Source organism: Equus caballus, chromosome 1, assembly GCF_041296265.1.
Source record: "Equus caballus isolate H_3958 breed thoroughbred chromosome 1, TB-T2T, whole genome shotgun sequence".
NCBI classification, from domain to species: Eukaryota; Metazoa; Chordata; class Mammalia; order Perissodactyla; family Equidae; genus Equus; species Equus caballus.
The window spans coordinates 166,510,814-166,532,744 of NC_091684.1; the positions used below are offsets into that span (position 1 = coordinate 166,510,814).

General features: G+C 39.6%; 1 protein-coding gene across 9 annotated transcripts in view; it reads right to left on the bottom strand.

Moving 5' to 3' along the window:
- Positions 1 to 21,931, bottom strand: part of FMN1 (formin 1) — a 385,713-nt gene that overhangs the window by 102,549 nt on the left and 261,233 nt on the right. For all 9 annotated transcript variants that reach the window (XM_070239334.1, XM_070239339.1, XM_023620627.2 and 6 more), the window contains one exon: positions 17,547 to 17,667. In XM_070239334.1, coding sequence (XP_070095435.1) covers positions 17,547 to 17,667 — 121 coding nt within the window. The remainder of the gene's footprint in view (positions 1 to 17,546; positions 17,668 to 21,931) is intronic.

Sequence of the window (21,931 nt, forward strand, 5' to 3'; positions counted from 1 at the left end):
CTGTTTAACAGCCATATAAAATTTCATCAAGTGGATGTCCCCTAGTTCACTTAATTCCCCTGCAGGTGAAGAGTAAAGTTCTTCCTACCTTATTCCTTGAGTGAATCAGGCTTTAAGTAACATCTGAGCCCAGAATAACTTATTCTGAGTTTAAGATGACTTCTTTAGGATAGATTTGAGAAGCGGAATTATGGGTAAAATAAAAAAACATTTTTTAGACTTCTGGACACATAGCTGTCAAACTCCTTTTTGGTACAATACGGATTGTACCCAAATGGGAAAGATAGAGATTTTAAAAATACAATTGTGCTTTCCGTACTGCTTTGCAGAGGGTGCTGGCTACATATTAGCTAGAACTGAGCCTGTCACTGTAATTCAGGGGGTACAGTCCTTGCATTTGAAGTGATTACACTTTAGAATGGAAAACAGTGAGATGATCATCCATGCATTGAGGTACTTTATTCAAACGAGAAGAGAACTGGCGACATACAAAAGCTGATACAAAACAATCTGGGATTAACCACAGCAGAAGACTAGTTTTGAGGCCTGTCCACGAAAGCAGCTGTTTTGAAAGGCCCTACGTGTCACATTTAATTTGAATGTAAATTACACCACGGTCAATACCAGTGGAACTATCTGAAATCTAGGGGGTCTACAGACAAATTTAACACTCAGATTTTTGAAGTATACATTTCTACAATTATAAACATACATAACTTTAAGATGCTCAGGCCTGTGGATCAATAGTATCAAATAATGACCTGGCAATGGGATTACAATTCAAGCCATCTGTGGAGAGTGGATAGAACCTACGTTTTTGGGCAGCCAATTGAGTACTACTTTAAGAAGCATCTTTAGTAAAAATCCGTGGGTGAATATTAAGATGGAATCAGTAAAGACAGAGCAAAGTCCTATTGGGCAGGGGGCCTTACTCTCCTAGAAATTATACTTGAGATCAAGCAAAACATCCTACCCATTGTTCAAATCAGGAAAATGGTTTTCCTACAGGGATGCTTAACAAATACTTCCTCTGAAGCCAAAATGCTTATTGCATGGTAGTTTTTACTAAAGTTAAGTGATGGATTCCATCACACACATAAATCTTGAAGGCAGCAGGCCTGCCTCTGTGTGATTCAAGGAAATCAGCAAGTGGAAGAGGTAGCAATGCTGACCTTAGGACTTTTTCCTTCCAGCAGTGCAACAGCTGGCTACAAAGAGATCAGTGATTAAGATACATCAACCCATTAGGCAAAAGCACCCAGGACAGCTGCAAGCCTTCCACAGTTCCTCTGACCTCTAGGCCTGTGTTCCCATTCAGCCTTTACTGGTTAGTCACATTAACTGTAATTTTCGACTTTGGAAAGTGTTTACATCTAAATAAACCATGAAGAAATAAAAGGGGATTGATGGACAGGCATAGGAGAAAAGAGCAAAGAAAAGGATGGAAAGTTATTTTAAAACACACAACCTAAACTGGTGGATGGATTCTGGTATCTAATCTTGGCTTTGGGAATCATTGGCAAAGCATGAAGCTGGCAACTACTACTAATCAGTTTGCCACTGTCTTCAGATTTAATGCAATATTTGGCTCAGATGTTTAAAAAAATCCCCTATTCCAGCTAAAATATTTACACAGTCCTATGTGTCTCACTTAATGCCTGTTAAGCAATCGTCTTTTAAAACTCCACAGACACTTGTAAATCTGTCGGGAGAAATGTGGCCTATAAACAAGGCTTCATATAAAGAGGGCTGCATTGTCAATTTGCTAGGAGTTGGGATTTCTTAGGACGTGTTTCAAAATGAAGTTGAAAATCAGAAATAGTTTAGAGTGGGTAACAAAGTGGCCGACAGTCTTGCTGGCAGGATGCTGTTAGTGGTACTAACGGGAAGCCTCCAGACAGTGACCTTGGGTATTTAAAGCCCTGCTCTCCTGTAAACCTGTCAATGATCCTACCTCTTTGTTGAGTTATGGCCCAGGGAAAGTTACTGGTCCAACAGCCCCAGTAGTCTGCATCCCAGGGCCTGTCAGTTTAGAGAAGGTGAGATGGTGAGGTCTGTAACAGGCGGCTATTACATGGGTACGTGCAGAGTGAGTGAGTGAGTGAGTGAGTGTGTGTGTGTGTGTGTGTGTGTGTGTGTGTGTAAGTGTTACGAAGGATGGGAGGCTCTTAGAGGAAAGGGGCAATTCTGGGCAGGGCTTATGCGAGGAAGAGAAAGACAGCTGAAATGGTGACAAATACAGTGTCCCCTGGGAGAGGCTAGGTGTAAAAGACTCTGAAATGCCCATGAAACTCCCGAACATCTTCAGCCCTGATGTTAATGAGCCTAAGCGATAAAATTTAAAGGTAAGAAAGGCCCCTCTAAGCTCCCTGCTGGCCTGGGGAGGCCTGGGAACTTGTCCCTGTCTTCAAGATGAGTCAGGGCCTTGTGAAAGGACTTGGAGTGAATCGTTCACTAGTTTAATTATTCTTATTAGAGTAGCTGCCTCTTTATTTTTATTCCGTGTCACTAACTTCAACACGTCATTGATTATGATTCACACTTTTATAATAGCTTTAAGGAAGAAAAATAATACATTAAGAGTACACAGAGGTTTAAAAGCTCAGCCACTACTTAAAACAGTCAACTGTAGGGTAGGGTAGCGGGTTAGGAGGTGCGTCCTGGAGTGAAAACACAAATTAGGTGTTTGGAATGCCAAGGTCTAGTGGCGATATAAACCAAAGGTAGCAAATATTTGATTCTCTTTACAATATCATAATCAGAAAGGGCTTTGCAAACGTTTTTTGAGAATCTGCGGAACAGCTAGAGGGCAAACTCTGCCCACCTTCCCACCCCTATCAGCCTAACAGCAAGTTCAGTCACTGTTCTTAGGGACAGATCCCTGTTCCTGGCAGAAGAGGAATCAGCAGAGTAAGTAGGAATCAATTTCTCCCCTAGAAAATGAGGGTAGCACTTGCTCTTGTAAGATGTTTATAGATGACTTGATATTTCAGCGAGTTTATTTAAAATGCGCAGCTAACTCAGTGCTTCGAATAAATATTTGCTGAACAAATAAACTGATGGAAAGGGTCAAACAAGGTCCTCCCCATACTCTGGAGATTTTTTTTTTTTTTTGGATACCTGGAGATTTGATGGTGTTTTTAAAGGCCATCAAAATAGTCAAGAAAAACAATTTAAAAACAGTCAAACTAGCAGTTTTAGTACATTAGCCATTCTAGGTTTTCCTTGAGCTTTCCTCTTTCTGTAAGTGGTGGCACAGGGAAAGTTACTGGTCTAACAATGCCTAGGTGTCTACGCTGAGTTGAACATACTGCCTTCTCTCTCTGTACCCGATAATTCTTTGACAACTATATCAAGTTCTCAATCTGTATGATCAAAAACAAATGGCCCTTAATGGCTAAGGGTTTCATGGACCACAGCCTGATGAATGTGTCTCGTTCTACTCCTCACAAGAACCCTATGAGCTTGGGCCTGCATTACCCCTACATTACCCCTATTTTTAGGTAATGAGTGACATCACACAGATACTAAGTAGCTGAGTCAGAATCTAAACTCAGGATGTCGGACCCACTGGCCTTGTGCTATTCTGTCTCCTACCCTAACCAACTACAGGTAAGTGCCAGAAACAACGTGGAGTACCTATGAAAGTGCTCTGCAAAAGATAAGGAGCAAGGTGCTGAAAGCTAAAAATCACCAAGTGCCCCAACTGGGCCTCTTTCATTTTAAATGGGGAGACAGAAGGCCAGGGGAGGTTAGTGGCACAGAGGACCTGAACCAGGGCTGCTGATTCCCGGGTAGGTCACTGATCTTTCCATGAGTACCTCAAAAGTAGAGTCACAGGCCACAACCTCTATCCATTTATGAGCCCCGTGGAGGCCAAAAAATCTGGGAGAGAGAGGACGCTGGCAAAAACTCCAACCCCCTTGACTGGGGCTAAAGAGGTCTCCTTCTAACTTCACTCATTGGGTTGTCTGACATGAAAAGAATCCATTTATGAATTGTGAATCCTCCACAGAGGCCAAGATACACAATTTACTTGGGCAAGAAAATATTTTGATATTCACAAAACCACCCACAAATCTATTCCTGTGAAGAGAATGTTTTGACCCAACACAAGTTTATGGTAATGTAGCTTTCGTGCTGGCTTGGCAACCAAAAGACCCAAGCTCTGTGCCTGGCTGAGTGATCCCAGCCATGTCACTTCCTATCTTGGAGACCCATTTTCTCAGTTACATATGCCTGCCCTATCCACTTCAAAGGATGAAGCTCAATACACTGGTAAGTCATCACCATTATAACTAGGTTAACACCTTTGTCTTTTTTTGAATGGAAAATAGAAAAGACATTCTTGCCAACGGACTTGCCAGGCTAAAGCTACATTCCATTCGTCCTATCTGATTCCTACAGCATGCCGCAAGCTTGCACCTGGAAGGCTACTCTCTGGTTTCCCTGAGCCATTCTTCCCACCATTGAGTAGAATCCTTAATTAAGAACAGTTGTGTTGTTTCCAAACCTGTTTATGCCAATTGTTCTTTTTACTGTAATTACATACTTTAATTACTCGATGGTAAACTGTAGCAATATGACTGTGAAAAAGTACTATTTCTATAAATTTAAGTGGGAGAAGCTAAAATATTGCTGTGAAATGTGGGTGCAGGAGACCAGTGGAGACCAGGGTGAATGGACATGGGAACTCAATGCCATGTGGTACAGGGTTGGATCCTGGGACAAAAAGAGGCCATTAATGGAATAACTGGTGAAGTCCAAATAAATATTAGTGCTTAGTTAATAGAAATGCATCAGTGCCAGTTTCTTAGTTTTGACGAATATATCATAACAACATAAGATGTTAATGGGGAAAGTGGATAAGGGCTTTATGGGAATTCTGTATACTGTCTTTGCAACTTTTCTGTAAATCTAAAATTATCCCAAACTAAAAATAGAAGTTCACTTTTAAGGAAGTGTGGGCGAGACAGTTTTTATTATAAATATCTAGAAAGATTCTGTAGTGATATTTCCAAGAGCCACAACTCCATTTAAAAAATATAAAAGGTAAATCACAGGTGATCTATTATGGACGTGGAATATATAGGAAGACCCCACAAAACTCCATTCAACAGACCTATAATTCAAGAAAAGGCCTCAGCCCTGCATCAACAGACAGACAAATGATGCTATACCTAACTTGTTTGAAATTAAAGGTTAAGGGAGGCAAGTATCATTTTCCATGATTCCTGATTTGGGCCAACTTTTTTCCATTAACCAACCACATTGGATAAGAGTTCTACTCTAAAAAGATTACTTCTAGATGGTATATCAATGCTAGAAGTTTTGAGACATAGATTAATTCAGGAGCACATCCTTGAGAGCCATTTAGAAAGAGAATGCCTGAGATTCAACCCTGATATAATTTTACAGTTGACTTTTATATCCTGTAAACAGTCAGAATTCCAGGGATATTTAGCTGTTCTAATTAACTAAGTCTAGGGAAGAACTTAATAGCCTTACCGAATAAGGAGAACTGTAGATTTCTCTGAAATAGCACAGTAATAATCATCATCTTAGAAACTCAGAGTTGGACCGTACTTTCAAAATCATCTGGTACAACTACCCTTTCCAGTGGTACCTATCCTCCCATCTCCCACAACACAGTCTTCCCATCAGAAGTGGGAGAGGGACCCATTATCTCTGAAGGCCATCAGTTCTCTCTTTGGACAGCTCTAAAATCTGTCTCCCTGAAGCTTCTACCTTTTTATGCTCATTTGACATCTTTGCCCATAAGTAAATCATCTAATTTCTCTCTAAAGCAAGGTCAGCAATTATCTGAAGTAAGTTGAGTCTTTTCTACCATTTATTCTTTCACTCATTCATTCGCCCACTCAACAAACATTGGTTGACAACAACAATGTGGCAGGTACTGACCGATGCAGTAGATATAAACACTAAGAAGGTCGTTAGGTCCCTGCCTTTGTGGAGGAGAGGGGAGATTAACAAAGGAACAAGTAGAAAATAACAGCAATATCAAAATTGGGGGCTGTAATAGAGTGACTATTCAGAGTGGCTATAGTTGGGTGGTCAGAGAAGGCTCATGGTATGGAACTATCTGGAAGGGCATCCCAGGCAGAGGGAATACCTGCTGCAAAAGTCCTAAAGCAGAAACAAGCTCATTGGGTGGGAACACAAAGGTGACCTATGAGGCTGGAGGTTAGCGGGCAGGAGGGGTTGGGGTGGCGTAAGAAGAGACAGGAAAGGAGAAGTGGTCAAATCATGTGGAAGCTTGTAAGGCATGGCTACAGGTTCTGAGGCTGGATTTTATTTTGAGAGCAATGAACACGAGACAACAAAGTGGCCTGATCCGCCCAGTGTGCAGAGACTGGATTAAAAGGAGGGCAAAAGAGGAAGCAGGGAACCCTGTTAGGAATCTGCTGTGGCCCAGGTGAGAGAGGTAGTGGTTGGGACTGGAAATGTGATGTGGATAGTATGGAGAACAATAAACTGATTCAAGGCATTTTCTGAAGCAACAGTCAACAGGATTTGCTCATGGACTAGATGTTGGGTATGAGGGCACAAAGGGAATCAAGGATAAGTACTGTATATTTTGATTATACTCTGCAAAGGGATTTCCTTCATATGATCCTGGTTAATCCTCTCAATCAATCAGTGAGGCGGACAGTGCCCCCCTCCTGCCCTCTGCTTTTTATACAAGGATACTGAGATGAGATGTGAAGGGATGAAATGACCAGTCAAGGGTTACACAGCTTGTAAAGCAAGGATTTGAATTCAGGACTTGTGACACAGACTTTTCCATGATAGTAGCTTTTGTTTCAATATTTTATGCTTCTTGTGAAAAAAAAAACAAACCCAAACAAAGTAAATTCTATTAACCATGTTGATTTACAAATAAAGGGTAGAAATAGAGTGAAAACTGAGAAGAGGAAACCAGACACCATAACTCATCCTGCCCACCTAGAGATGTCACAATCATGGCTTCAAAGGAAAACACAAACTTCTTCCATTAATTAAACAGATGAATCAAGTTTCAGTTTCCGTATCCTCTCGCCTTTCTGTACAACTTGTCTTTGAAGGCATTCCATTTGGGAAATGCGTGACCTTTACCCACCACGCTGCACTTAATTGAATGCTTTGCATCAAAAGTCACCACGCTGATCAACGTTTTACACCCACTGCCTTTCTGAAATACTTAGCCCAGTTCCTTACGTCTGTTTTGTTGAAATCATTTTACAAAAATAAATCATATCAAAGTTTTTCTTTTATTATTTCTAAATCTTTGCTTGCAAAACTAAATATTTTTAACACCATGGCAACACAGTCAGGACTCTGGCTAATGTATCCAGTCTTGTACCAGAGTTCAGACTCAGCAAACTACTGTTGTGGACAAATGGGCTAGGAAGGAAGAAAGGACTAATAAATCAGGCAGGTCAATAATCATTCAAGTCACATCTTCTGGAGTGTCCTAAAAGGGGATAAATTAGCCAGGCTTGTCCTAATGGACCAATTCCCCCTTCTCCCTTCTAGAACACACCAATATGTATTAAGCAAACTGCATGGCTTCTGAATGAATTTAAATGATACCTCCCACACCTTCCCAAGCACTTCTCATACATCTGCCCATCTGACCCTTCCAAGATCACTCTGAGTTGGGCAGGGTAAGATGATCAGTTCCATTTTTTTAGCTAAGGTATACAGAGGTTAAGTGATTTGTCAGAGTTGCATGGGTCATCACATGGTTGGTAAGAGGCAGAACTAAATCTTTAACTGCATCTCCTAAATCCCAGGCCAGTACTACTTTCAACACATCAGTCTCTGCCATTGCAAGTAACTAAACTACCACTTATAAATGCTTTGCTTTATTGTTATTTTTGGTTTTTGTATATTCAAAGTTATACGAGCATATACTTAAAAGAATACATGTATTCCATGCAATCTAAGAAAAGCAGTTGCTGATCTCCATCCCACCAATTTCGCCCAATTCTTCCTTCCCAGAGGCAACCACTTATATCAATTTTACGTGATTTTTTCAGCTCTTAATTGCAAGTCTCTAAGAAGCTCCTGTTGGTACTTTGATTTTTCTCTCTATGCACAACAAATGATGTTTCTTTCTTTTCTCCCCCTATGCCCACCACACATGAGCCCCCTACCATGACTTGCTTAGACTAGTATTTGGGTGTTGACATTATTATGACTTTACAAAAACAACTCCCAGCCCTGATTAATTCACCTTTCCTTATATATTCCCCCCAAACTCTTTCATCCTTACCCTCAGAATGAACAATTTTTTCCTAATTTGTTGTTTTCCATGTGCTTATCACTAAATGAAGTTGGACTTATTTTGACAAGATTTACACAGCTAGCAACATTGATACATCAGATGCATTAATTGAAAATTCTCAAGAATCTTCTCCATGATTCTTTTGACCTAATCTAATCTGGAACATTTGCTCTCCATGCCTGGCTGTCATCCTGGGTTCTATGTCTATCTTGGAGCATCCCCTCACTTCCCTTCTGCACCGGATTTTTTATTTCCTATCACCTTTGTTTTCCTATTTCATGGGAAAGCACATTCTCTGGTAGCATGCTGAGGACAGTGGCATGGGAGATAAATGTTTTTGAGAACTTACATGTCTGAAAATGTTTTTATTCTGCTCTCATCTTTGATCAATAATTTGGTGGATATAAGATTCTAGATTGGGAATAATTTTCCTTCAGAATTCTGATCCATTTCTACCTTCTGGTGTTGCTGTTGAAAAGTCTGAAGCCATTCTGCTTCCTGATTTTCTGTATATAATTTGTTTGCACATCCCACTCTCTTACTCCCTCCCCTTCTAAACTCTTCTAGAAGTGTATAAGCTTTTCTTTTTCTCCTGAGTATTCTGAAATGTTCTAACAATGGTATGGATCTGTTTCATTCCATTGTTCTGGAATCTCTTTGGACCTTTTAAAACTAGAACTTGGATCCATCACTTTGGGAAGTTTTCTTGAATGATTTCCCTGAGTAATTTATGTATGAATATATATGAATGTTTACGAATGAATAGTATGAATTTATGTATGAATTTGCAGTAGGAATTTTGCAGTAAAAATTGGATTGTTTCTTACCTTTCTCCACTCCTGGATTAGAATTCAGCTTTCTGGTTTGGTTAATTCATTTACAACTTGTCCATCTAATTTTGAGCTTCAGAAATTTTGTGGTTACGGTTTTTTCTCTCATTTTGCTCTCATGAGTTTACGCTTTTAAAGAACTCTTTACTATGGTTTTAGTAATTTTCAAAAGGAACTGAAATCCTACCTATGTTCAATCCTAGATGAGCGTTCCATTGGTCATCTTTTCTCAGAAGTCCTCCAGAAGTTTTCCAAAGTCTTTTTGCCCTCTTGCTAGAGCCATACTGGTCATGAACCATGCTCAAATGAGTAATTAAAGAAAATATTCACTCCCATGACAAGATCTAGTTTTTCCGCTTTCTTTCTTTTGTAAACAACACTTATCCTCTCATGGAGAGAAAGCCACTTGATAGTGGTAGGTGGTAGAAGTCATTTAAACTGCAGTCAGGGCTGGTCCCCAGCAGAGAAGCAATAGTCTGCTCTGCTCTGTGACTTGACAAGTCCTGGAAGGTTCCCTTACTTTCCCTTCTATGCCAGAACACCATTACACATAATTTCTACAAATGGAAGAGATAGTAAAGGAGTCAAAACCATGCAGGTTCCCTGGAGTTGGCCCTGTAGTACTCCGCTATTCATCTGGCTAACCATGTCGGACTAGTTTGCTTATCATCTAGGTCTTGAAGGGATAAAACATAGGCTAGATAGTTGTCAGAGAGAGAGTGAGTGAGTGTGTCAGAGAAACCAAAAGATGTTGACACGCAGGAGAGAGGAGATTAGAGATTACAACAGGCAGGTTAGTTGAGTGGTTACGGTCAGAGACAATAAAAAGCCTAAATTCAATCCAATTATTATCTGCAGCCCCTTTAGAAGATGAAGTAGAGCACTAAACAGGGCTTATTCTTCAAGCTTTATCATTCTAGATCATACTGTTAGTGCTTGAGGTGTGGGCCCACAAACAGTAAAAGAATAAAGCATGGTACAGTAGAGAAAGCATAAGCTTTATAATCAGATAAATCTGCTTCAAATCTCAGCTTTGTCATTAGCAGAAAAGTTGCTTCAACTTTCCTACTGTTAAACTGCAGGTAGTACTTATTTTGAAGTAGTTTTAAGAAGCAGAAACGATGTAAGCAACTTTGGCAGTATTTAGTAAGTGCTCATTAAAAGGTAACTGCTGTCACTAGCGATGGTGGACATGGACACGTACCACATCCTTGAACACATTCACTGTGCCTGAGTCCACTGTCCACCCTCAGAGGGATGAAGATTTTATCACTGAGATTGTTTAAAATTGCCACGGCATAATGGTAATAAAAAGTGAACCAGCTTTTAGTTGGTTTTATTATTGCCTTTAATTTCTCTACAGATATGCCAGATAAAAGACAGGACACCACATTAAATCTGAATTTGAGATAAACAAGGAATCATTTCTTTAGTATAAGTGTATCTCGTGCAATACTTGAGAAACACTTACGCTAAAAATATGTCTTGTTTATGTGAAATTCAAATTTAACAGGGCTTCCCGCATTTTATTTAATATATTTGACAACCCTAAGGGTATCCCCACATTGCATGCACTGGGGGTAGAATGCTCCATTGTAGTCCCGTACATCCATCGCTTGGTAGGCCCCTGACTGTGTCTACTACAAATTCAAAGGAACGCCATTACAGACTTTCTTTAAATCATCTACTTTGCTTTCTGAGATAATATTAATAGGTAACCACTTTTCTTAAGTTCTGTTTTGGGCTCCACAGTGCTGACTTAGTCTGCCAAAAGCCATACTTTCATCCAAGTGGTGGACAGATACATGGATTCTGACCAAGGAGGAGCCGAACGACTGTAAGAATGCCAGAGTCAAAGAAGATGGAGGTGAGGTGAACTCGCATTAAAGAACTGGACCGTGGAGCCAGGACGGGATCCCTCCCTCTGCCCGCAGTGATACAAACTTGAATATTCATTAGATTAGCAACACCAGTTAGTAGTGTTCCTTCTCACTTTTCACAGTCAACTCTTGACTAACTGCAGTAACAGGAAGAGGGAAGGACACCACAGATAACCCCAAATCAAAACTAAAAAGAATCAAAAGAGGTCTAGGGCAAGATGAAGTGCAGGTTCTCCACTAGCCCTCCTGCTGTGTCTCTGCACGTGGGGATACCAACTCTCCTGCAGGCAGCTTCCCTTCCCATCCAGATGCTGGATGCCACCAGCGCTCGAGTCTCGAACCCCACCTCACACACTCCACCCTTCAGCACCTCACCAATATTATCTCAACAATGTATTTGCCCACACACTTACTTTGTTCCTTAAGTTAAGTGAGCTCCATGACAAAGGAGGCGATTGTTTCCACCTTGCAGGAGAAACAATAGGTTGTCTAGGTTTATCATGTAGTTTCAAACAGGAAAGGTTTTCTAACATGTAAATAGTATAGCTGACTCAGTGATTAATGTTAGAAATAATATATTACTAACTTTTTAAAAACTATGGCTAACCCTTAGCCTCACTAATTTACCTACCTATAATTGAGAGTTGACTGTAACTTATGTTTTTTAACCTTTTTTAACTGTAAAAATTTCATATGCATATCCAAATAGTTAAACTATTTCCACTACACCAGTCTCTGCCCAGGGCCAGGAGAGACTGCCATGTTAAAAGGTTCTCATTTCCTGTTTTTATGCGTGTGGGAGTGTGGTTCCCTCCCCAATTCTTCCTCTTTTAGCTGACTATATTGATATTGACCGTATGCTGCTAAATAACATGTGTTAATTTTTTTTGGTGGACCTTTAGAAGGGAGTGGAGCTAAATGAATGAATTCAATCTGCCATCTTCATCTGGAAGACGTGCTGACTATAGTTCAGAAAATCTACACAAAATCCCTATCTTTCTTGAACTGTTACTTCCATGCATATATAAATTAATCCTATAACTTAGAAGTTGAAGTACAACGTTCAGGTACCACTGTTGTATAAAACAGGTTCATCTGGATGGTTCTGGGCTAATCTGGTTACCCCATTAAAATAAGGACATCAGGACCAAAAATGCCTAAAGATGTCACAGATGTACTTCAGTGTGAAACTGGTTTAGAAATATTACTAGTATTCAAACTTAGAATGAAGATTTTAAAATTATTGAATGCCTGGACTATGCATTTCACACAACATCTCATTTAGAAAAGGCTTAAAAGAGTTAACATTTTAGGCTAAACATTTATAGCATAAACATTTACAGAGTGATAACAGATATCAAAGAAGTCAACCGAGACTCTTGCTTTTCCAAAACTGTGTATTCCCAAATACTTCTAAATGGTACATAAGGAAGGACATGTTCAAATATATAGTCTTAAATATTTAGAGAAAAGAACATCAGAATCATCTTAACACACACACACATACTACACTTGCATCGAAGCCAACATTCTCAAGCAAGTCTGAATATCTTACACTGAGGGTTAATTAATAATTACGTTTTCCCAATTTATATACACAATAACAGGGCTAGGCTAATAAGGCACCCTTTTCAAGGCAAGATTTGGTACATAAATAGATGATTAAACAGCCCACCCTTAATGATAGGGGATACTAAATTACTACTGTTAGCTAATAAGGGCAAATTATTTTTACTCTGAAACTTTTCAGAATATGCTGACTTCTCAACACCTATCTGAAGAGTTCCTATCTCATTTTCTGACAAAAAAAATTAGTTTTCTTAATTTCACAGCTTGAATGAATTTTTCATGATAAAATACTATCACAGGATCATGTCAAACAAATGTGGATTTAGAGGAGGTGACATTAGAGTAATTTTGAATAATACTAATGTCATTTGTTTTGGATTTTCAGGCATCAAGACATCAGAGAGGATTTGACCCACTCTGTTAGTTTACATGGATAACAAACTCAGGAAGGAAAGTGCCATCAGGGAGTATTAAAAGCCATACTGAAGAACAGAGGCCATCACTGTTCGTCTCAGCTCCTCCTATGAATATCACCTACTAACGATCATTTAACCAACAGCTGTGTTCTTTATATTAAAAATTTGATGGTAATAACATCCCTTCTTCTTAAACTGCATTTCACAGAATGCGTGTTCTGCAACATATTACTAAGGATTCAGTGAGAGAAAAAAAATGTTTTATGTTTGGAGAAATCCTGCTTTAAATAGGGTTAAACACCATTTTGTTTTGTTTTGTTTTATTGCAGGACTTCCCAGAGCCTTTAATAAGCTCATGTGCACTGTGAATCTCTATGATATGACTTTAGTACAGAGCATTTGCAGGTTTACTAGACTCTAGACTCTTTTAGAGAGCACAAATTCACACTTCATGCAATACGGTTAAGTGCCACTACTTGGGAAATGCTACATCTATGGCCTCAGTGATGGTGTGTGCATGTACATGTGTGACTGGTATTAACTGGCACAATCATAAAGCTTACACTGCTTGGTGTGTTTGTTTCCTATTGCTACTATAACAAATTACTGCAGGCTTAAGTGGCTTAAAATGACACAAATACATTACTCTCTAGTTCCGTGTGTTAGGAGTCTGACTTGGACCTCACTGGGCTGAAATCAAGGTGTGGACAGGGCTGCATCCCCTTCTGGAGGCTCTAGGAGAATCTGCCGCTTGCCTTTTCCACTTTTAGAGACTTCCCACATTCCTTGGTTCACTGCCCACCTCCTCCATCTTCAAAGCCAGCAACATTGCATCTTTCTGATCATTCTACTGCACTATTTCCCGCTGACCACAGACAATGAAAGTTCTCAGCTTTTAAAGATGTGATTAGATTAGGCCCACTTGGATAATCTAAGGTAATTTCTCCATCTCAGCATCAGCAAAGTCCCTTTTTGCCATATAAAATTATGAATTCACGGAGTCTAGGGGTTAGGGTTTGGACCTCATTGGAGCCATTATTCTGCCTACCACGCATGGGTTGGTAAGAGTACCTTGAGAGCTCTGACCAGCAAACAAGGTCGAGGAATATAAGGTTGAGCAACTATTTCTATTCTTTGTTTTGTCCCTTACTTAGAACATCATAGTAACAGGGAAATCAAAATTACTATGTGATTGAAGTACAGAACAGTAAACAAAATATGGAACATGTTCCCAAGCACCAAGAACTGGATTCTGTCTTCACAATGTAGAGAAGAGAGCACCAGTGCTCTGGGAATTAGATTGTCCACATACACACCCAGCTGGCCCCTCAACAGCATGGGCATGATTCTACAAGTTGTGCACTTTCCAGTAAAATGTACACATCCCTAATCAGCTTTATTGAAGCTTTCCTTACTAAGGAATCGTGCATTCATTACCTCCTACGACATAGGTAATAGGATTGTCCCATTTTACAGGTGAGCAAATAAAGTCCTTTTTATGGTTATGTGACTTGACAAGATCTTGCTTTCATCCAACCAGTAAAAGTACATATCTGATTCCAAAGCCCAAGTTCTTAATCCTATGCAATACTGTCTCCTGTACGTTTTCCCCTTCCCTAGCCCCAACCCAAATAAGTTCTTTCCTATCTCTATCTGGTCTGAGGGTCTATATATGTGGTTCTAGGAGTATGTGTGTGCATACTCACGTGTGCTTGCACTGATACACACATGTTTAGTAACTCTCTATTGTTCATATCTTCATGAGGATTTCTGCCTTGAATACCTGTCTTCCTGTTCTCATCTCTGATCAGATATGGAGATTTCTGGGCCAGAGGCAGGGTATGTCATGAATACATGCCTTAGAGTGATACCTAGTTTCAAAACGTGGCTAAGTCAACACCTGTGCTCGGCAAGTTACTTCAGCACCATGAACTTCCGCTTACCCTTCTGCAAAAGATCGATAATAATATCTGCTTCACAGGGTCATTGTAAGAATTGAGAGAGATGATATCTGTAAAGCATCTAGTAGATAATCATCACACAGTAAATTTTATAGTTGATACTATCATCAATTCCTTGCTATGTTTACCTGCACAAAAGTGCCATTCAAAGTTCTCGTCTCTATCAAAGATACTTATTGACAACAGCTACTTGATCAGTGATATTTGTACAACCACAGTTTAATTCACATCCTATTGTTAAGGTGTGGTTCACTCTACTCAAAACAATTTTCTTCTCAAGCGCTGTGCCTGCTCGGAGAACCGGGGCCTGCGGCTCCTTGAAATTTGCTAATCACATCTGGTTTAGCTTTAGACATTTTCTGGGGTTTTGCCAGCAGCCACGACATTTTAATGGCTACAATAAACCTCAAAGCCTCATCAAATCTTTGCTGTATGTGTGAAAATTATGTCCTCTTCAATTAAACATTCAATCTAGGCTCACACCAAGGCCTTACGGAAAAGGAGGTGAAATCTGAATGGGAGTGTGAGATGAAACGGACCGCCACGACTCTGGCCATCTCGCCAGATGGTATTTAGAAGAAAAAGAAATTCATTAGAGAACCAACGGTCAGTATTTTCTTTAAATATTTACTAGGTACCTTTCATGTGTTGAAAACACTGGCATCTCTAAAGATTAGCAGGGCATTTTTGTTTAAATATTCAATGTGTGGGGGAGTCGCAGCTTCCTCATTTGCCTTTTTGAGACTTGATGTCTTTGGTGAAGTTCAATACAAAGAGGAAAATTAACTGGGGCAATGTTCAGTTTTCATTTATAAGACAGCTCCTCTAGCTTCAGAAGTTGTTGTATTTCCTTAAAATTGACTAAGGAAACTGTCAATTGAGTACTGAGAGATCCGGAACTACACCTGGGATCTCCCTAGAGAAAATAAGGTGTGCCAAAGTGGGACCTCTGGGGGAACCCCTGCCTCTCCACTGTTCTACTAATTTTGCTCTTATGTTTTTGTTATTCATCATCAAACACGGGGATGTCAAAGGGAGGTGGCCGAGCCAGGATGCCTGAAAGAGGCAGCCTCTGGAAGGAAAGCAGATGAAGAAAGACCAAACATAGATTAGGTTTCTGCTCAAAAGTCTACATGAGAGGACAGACCAAGGGTTTTTACAACCAATGAGCCAAGAGAGAAGAGGGGATGGGCATTCAGGAATGGCCAGGGAGTAAAGAAGCTCAGGTCTTCTCTGCCACTGCTAATCTTGCAGCCATCCTGAGGACTGGCCTGGATCCTAATTCTGCCTTTAGAGAGGGACAGAAAAAACTGCTAGGTGATGGCTTACTCTGCTTCATTCCAATAAGAATCAAGCTCCTCATTGTAGATATGGATAAAACTGCCAGTGTTTTAGGCGAGGGAAAGGAACGACCACAAGTTCACAGATCACATTCCTGAATGAAGCATCCATTTGGTAGAATTCATGCTTTCAACCACATCAACAGGAGAAAAAAAAATCCACACGTTCCTTTAAAAATAATTTACAAGGTAAAAATATTCACTTGTAACCACTATCCTTATTTAAGCAAGTTTTATGCCCAAAGTCAAAATCCATGGCTCTCCCTGCCACCAGGAGCTGATCTTTCCCACTTTACTTCCATTTCCAAGCTGTTCTCTGTCTAACACTTGGGTTTCTGAGCACTCTTTCACAATAAACATTTTTAAAATGTTTATTTTATGTCTTAGTGTAAAAATATTCCTGGTGCAGGCTCTTCATTTCCTCAAGCTCTCCTTTTGGCACTCCGGGCTCCATTTCCACATTAACACACTCCCTAAATCCTCTGTAGAGCTCTTCAATTGGAGTTATACAAGCTCCAAGGCAAGTATTTATATTCTTGGACAAGGAGATGTCTCCACAGTGAAAACACAAGACTCTAGAAACGCCAAAGGAAAATTCTTGCACAAGAGAGACATATTTTCACCTTTTAAAAAAGCCAAAAAGGGCTTTCAGCATTTTGTTTTGAATTAATTAAAAATGTAAATTAAACTAAAATAGAATGTTTACCTTGGGTCTTGCCATCATTAGACTCATAGACATAAACCAAATATATAAGGGGTGCTTGTGTATAATATGTATATATAAGCAAAGCAAACTAGCTTAGCAAATGCATGAGTTCTAATTGGATACACCTGATAAGCTCAGTAAATCTGCCTCTTAATGGCTGTGTGAAGGTAACTTCTCTAAGCCTCATTTTTCTCAACTGTAAAATGGAGTTACTATAGTTCCTGCTTATTAGGATTGTTCTAAGAATTATATGAGACAACAGTAGGCACTCAATAAAGTGTTGCTGCAATTATTATTATTAAAGTTATATCTATTAAAAGTTGGAAAATGTAGATATAAGTACAGATAGAACAAATGATTGACACGAATAAGAGAGGGATATGTAAGTACAGTGTCCCCAAACAGTGTATGGAGGTCGAAAGATTCATGAGGGCTGTCGTGTACCATAACTGAACTCTGCACCAACTCCATTCCGTGAGCCAGACATAAATAATACTCTTAAACCATTAAAAATATCTTAACCATTATCCTAATATTAGAACAGTTCCTGTTACCTTCTAGTTGCCTCTTCAGTTTTCTCAAATCTTTTATGAGGTCTTCAAACTTGACTTGGGAGGCCAGAAAGAAATCTTGTGGTTCGGGCAGGGGGAAAACACTCTTTTCTGTTCCTGCTTCCTAAAACACATGGTAAACAAAAGAACATTACACTTCCCAACTGTCACTTGCAGTTGAAATTCCAAAGCATCTTCTGTTCGAATAAGAATCAGCAATGCTCCTCTGCTATGCCTGAATTGGGACTGGTTACTTTGAAAACCTTTTGTGTCATTCACAATATCACTTTGGTCTTATTGGCTTTGAGGTTGGCTATGGCTTTGGCATGGGCTAGGTTCAACTTTGCCTCATGAATCAAAGAGAAAATTATCAGGTATGTCCTGATCTTGGACACTCTACTCTCATGCAAAAAAGGCACAGGAGAAAAACATGCAAGTAGTTAAAGGCCCTGCTTGAGTTTCACATGGTAGCAATTAGATAACTCATCTTTGGGGTATGCCAGTGGGTGTGAATTAGAAGGTGCTGGATAAGGCAGCACTGCAATTGAAGAAACAATCACTCTCCTTTATGCCTTTACCCACCTTGCTGTGCAACTTCAAGCTCGTGTGTGCGCGTGTGTGTGACCTCATTCTTCACATACTTGTAAAAATTTTCCAAATGTTGTTTGACTTAACTTAACAGATATTTACTGAGGGCATGGTTGGGTATAGTTTTTGACAAGCCCCACAGCTAAACCCAATAGAGGATCTAAGCTGAGAAACATCTCGAGGGACAAAGCCTTCATTGTACATTGAGAAATAAGCTGAGCCTCAAGTATCTTCTCCAGTCTAGCTCACTTTCTCCCTGAGTTGTTTAATATCAGCTTTGAATCTCGCCTCTCTCAGGCAGTCTTCAGTTATTCCTCTCTCCACATAGGCTACTTGGCCAGTTTTCCCCCACATTCCATCTTTCCTACTGCCATTAGGACAAATTCCAAATTCTAAAACTGCTTTACAAGGCACTTTATGATCTGGCCTCTGTCTACATCTCCAGCCTTATTTCTACCTTCTCACTATCTCTAACTCCCTCCCCTAAACTCTCATAAATTAATAGAACGGGCCACAATCTCTTGCCTCTAGGCTTTTGTCTATAAAACTGTCCCTTTCCAATATTTCCCCAGAACCTCCTCACACTGCCTTGTTCATACTTATCCTTCAAGTCTCAAAACAAGTCTCTAAGATTTCCACTGAGCCCCCGCACTTGGTGTTTCCAAGAGCCCCTGGTACCTACCATTATCACAGCACTTATCAACATGAATTTAAAAATCGCCACATTAGCTTGTATGCCTTCCCCACTAGACTAGAAACACTTCGAAGGGAGGAACTGTGTCCTGTTCTCGGTACAATACACAACATCTGGCATATCAATACACTTTGTTTGGCACCATTATAGGGAGCCTATAAAACACTGTTCTGAGAAGTTTGTATCTTTAGCAGGGGACATCTAGCTTGTCAAATTTTTTGTGGTTTCAGGAATTCTCTGGACCCTCCCCTTCCTTTAAGACCTTTAGCTTCACTTGGAATGCTGGAAGAAGGTGGTTTTCCTCATTTGATCAGAACAACATTTTATGTCATCGACGTACTTTTTTCCATCTTCCTATACTAGTACCTTAAAAACAATGGAAGCAGTACCCTAGTCTGAGTGCCAGGATGGAACAACATCTGAGATGCTTGCCACAAAACTCCACGGTAATTGACACTGGAGAACTCACGCATAAAATCTCTTTCTATTTTCCAAAACATTTTATCAGATTCAGTCCTGCCTGGCTTCGAGGTTTTTTGTTTTTTTAGCTAGAAAAAGCTGCTGAGCAAATCAGCCTGATAGTAGCTCTTGGGAAAGTTGCTCAATTAGAGTTCAAAAGACAGGGCTCTAGACGGGTTCTTTTAAATTGCTCAGACCTAGACTTGGACCGTCAACCAGGCAGGAGTGGAAGGAGGTTGGAGCAGGAGTCACCTTCCTTCAGCTAATTGCTCATCCCCACTAACCACAAAAATCATCACTTATGCTCCTGGAGGGAGGGGATAATTTAATAAATCACAGAATTCCACACTCTCGTTGAGTGAAATGCATTTTGCACACTGAAAACTGGGAGAGCACCACACTAATGTTGACTTCTTATTCTTCCTAAAGCGGGCCATCCCATGTTTGAAGTTATTCTTATTGTGAGATTTGTCCTCTGTGAAGTCAACTCAACTGGGTTCAGCTCTCTTCAGTGAGAGCCATATATCACAGGCAGATTTCAGCCTTCCTACACGATGCCTCTGACTTGGGTGAGGCAGACACTACAAGATAAAACTGCTCTTGCCAACCTTGGATCAGAAGCATCGCCTCTCAGGATTCTTCAGGGTAATTCTTCTGCCACACTGGTACCTGCTGTCAGAAGTTCAGGTATGTGCATATTGCCTGAAGCTCAACATGTGTGCCCCATTCTTCCAGAAAACAGCTCTCACTTCCTCACGCCTAGTTCTTTACAGCTGCCACTTATTACATTCTTGTGGATATTTACAGTATATTCAATTCAGCAAGTATTTCTCAGGCATCTACACTACAGACACTAAAAAAGAGACAACAATGAGTTCTGGACCTCAAAGAGCAATGCCAGGATGATAGGTAATTGCTCATTGATACCTCTATATAAGGTAGAATAAGATGCATCATGAGAGAGGTTCAAAGAGTGTTTCTGGGCTTCAATGGAGTAAAAGATGAGGAAGAGAGCAAAGACATCATGGAAGAAGGGCAAATGTAAGATTGCACTATTTTTCATTATATCTTTTTTCCCCTTTTACAAAACTGACACATGTTCATTATGTTTAGTAACTCAAAGAAAGAAGAAAGTAAAAATCTCTTATAATCCTACCATCCAGAAATAATCAAATATTTTAATATATATGCTTCCAGGTTTTTCTGTGTTTGTGTTTATTTATATTTACATATTTGAAATTACATTACATATTTTTTAACACATTTGTAATTTAAAAGCAGATCAAGAGCATTTGCTAATGCCACTAAATTTTCTCCTATATACTTTCCATGGCAGTGTAGTCTCCATTTTATGACTCTAGCATAATTTATTTGACCTTAGTCTCTACCTCTGGACATCTACCAAAAATTTTGCAATATTTTGCTATTACAAATTATTATAATAGAATAATGATACATGTTTTTATTTATTTCCTTAGGATAAAAATTCCTAGAAAGATTATACATATTTCTAGAGTTTTGCTACAGAAAGGACAAAGCCTTGTTAGCTCCATGTAGTATATTTGCATGAATTAGGAAAAGGTGTCCCTTGTAGGTAGGCACAGCTCCATGGGCAAACAGCTTGACGAACATGACATCTTCATGGGAATTTTTTTAAAGGTGCCCTTCTTAGGACATATAGTTTGGTGAGTCAAGGGCAGACTAGCTATGGATCCCCTTCAACCTGGAGATCTTAAACAGAGAATAACTCAGTATAAACTATACATGATAATCCTGAGAAAGGTTTGATCAATTTATATTGCTGATTTTATATATCTAGTTGGCAATTTATATCTTCGACTTGTCTTTTGTAAATTACCTACAGCCTCTCTTGCCTTTTTTTTTTTTTTATGAGAAGGGACAAGTTGTCCTTTTCTTGTTAATGCTGAAGAGCTCATTACCTATTATATGTTGCAAATACATATATTGTTACTGGGAGCTTTTTCCTGAAAGGTCTTTTAATTATTATTTCAAGAGAGTATTAATAAGACAAAAGATAAGTTTTATAAAAAGGCTGGTGATAAGGATAGTTCCAGTTAGGGAGAACATCAGAGGTAAAAACACCTCAGTAAGAAAGCACAGGGTGTGTTTGGAAAACATCAGGTCTTGAGTTGGATCACAGAACACATGTAGAGGGAAAGTAATAACAGGATGGTTGTAAAAGACTGGAATTAAATTGGATAGAATCTTAATTTGCTTGAGTATGGGGAGACATTTCTGGCTTTGAGTAAAAAAGTGATGCAATATGATCAGAGCTATAAGAAGTAATTGGGCCATAGGGTGTGGGATGGACTAGAGTGGGAGTAAGTCAAGGTGGGGAGCAATAGAAATTCTCTAAGTGAGTTCTCTTAAAGCCTGAATGAACTGAGGTCAGTAGGGGTGAAAAACATGGAAGAACATGAGAAACAGTTTAATTGAAGGACAGAGAGGAACCAAAATAAGCACAAGCTTCATGTCTGAATGATCAAAAATTATCATATCCTTATAGAAACAGAGGAAGTCCGAGGAGGGGGTAGCGGAATGATAAGCCTGATTGTAGATATATCAAGAACAATCCCCCTAGGAGGGTAGGAGAGATGACTATAGGCTTGTCTTCTGGATGAGATTG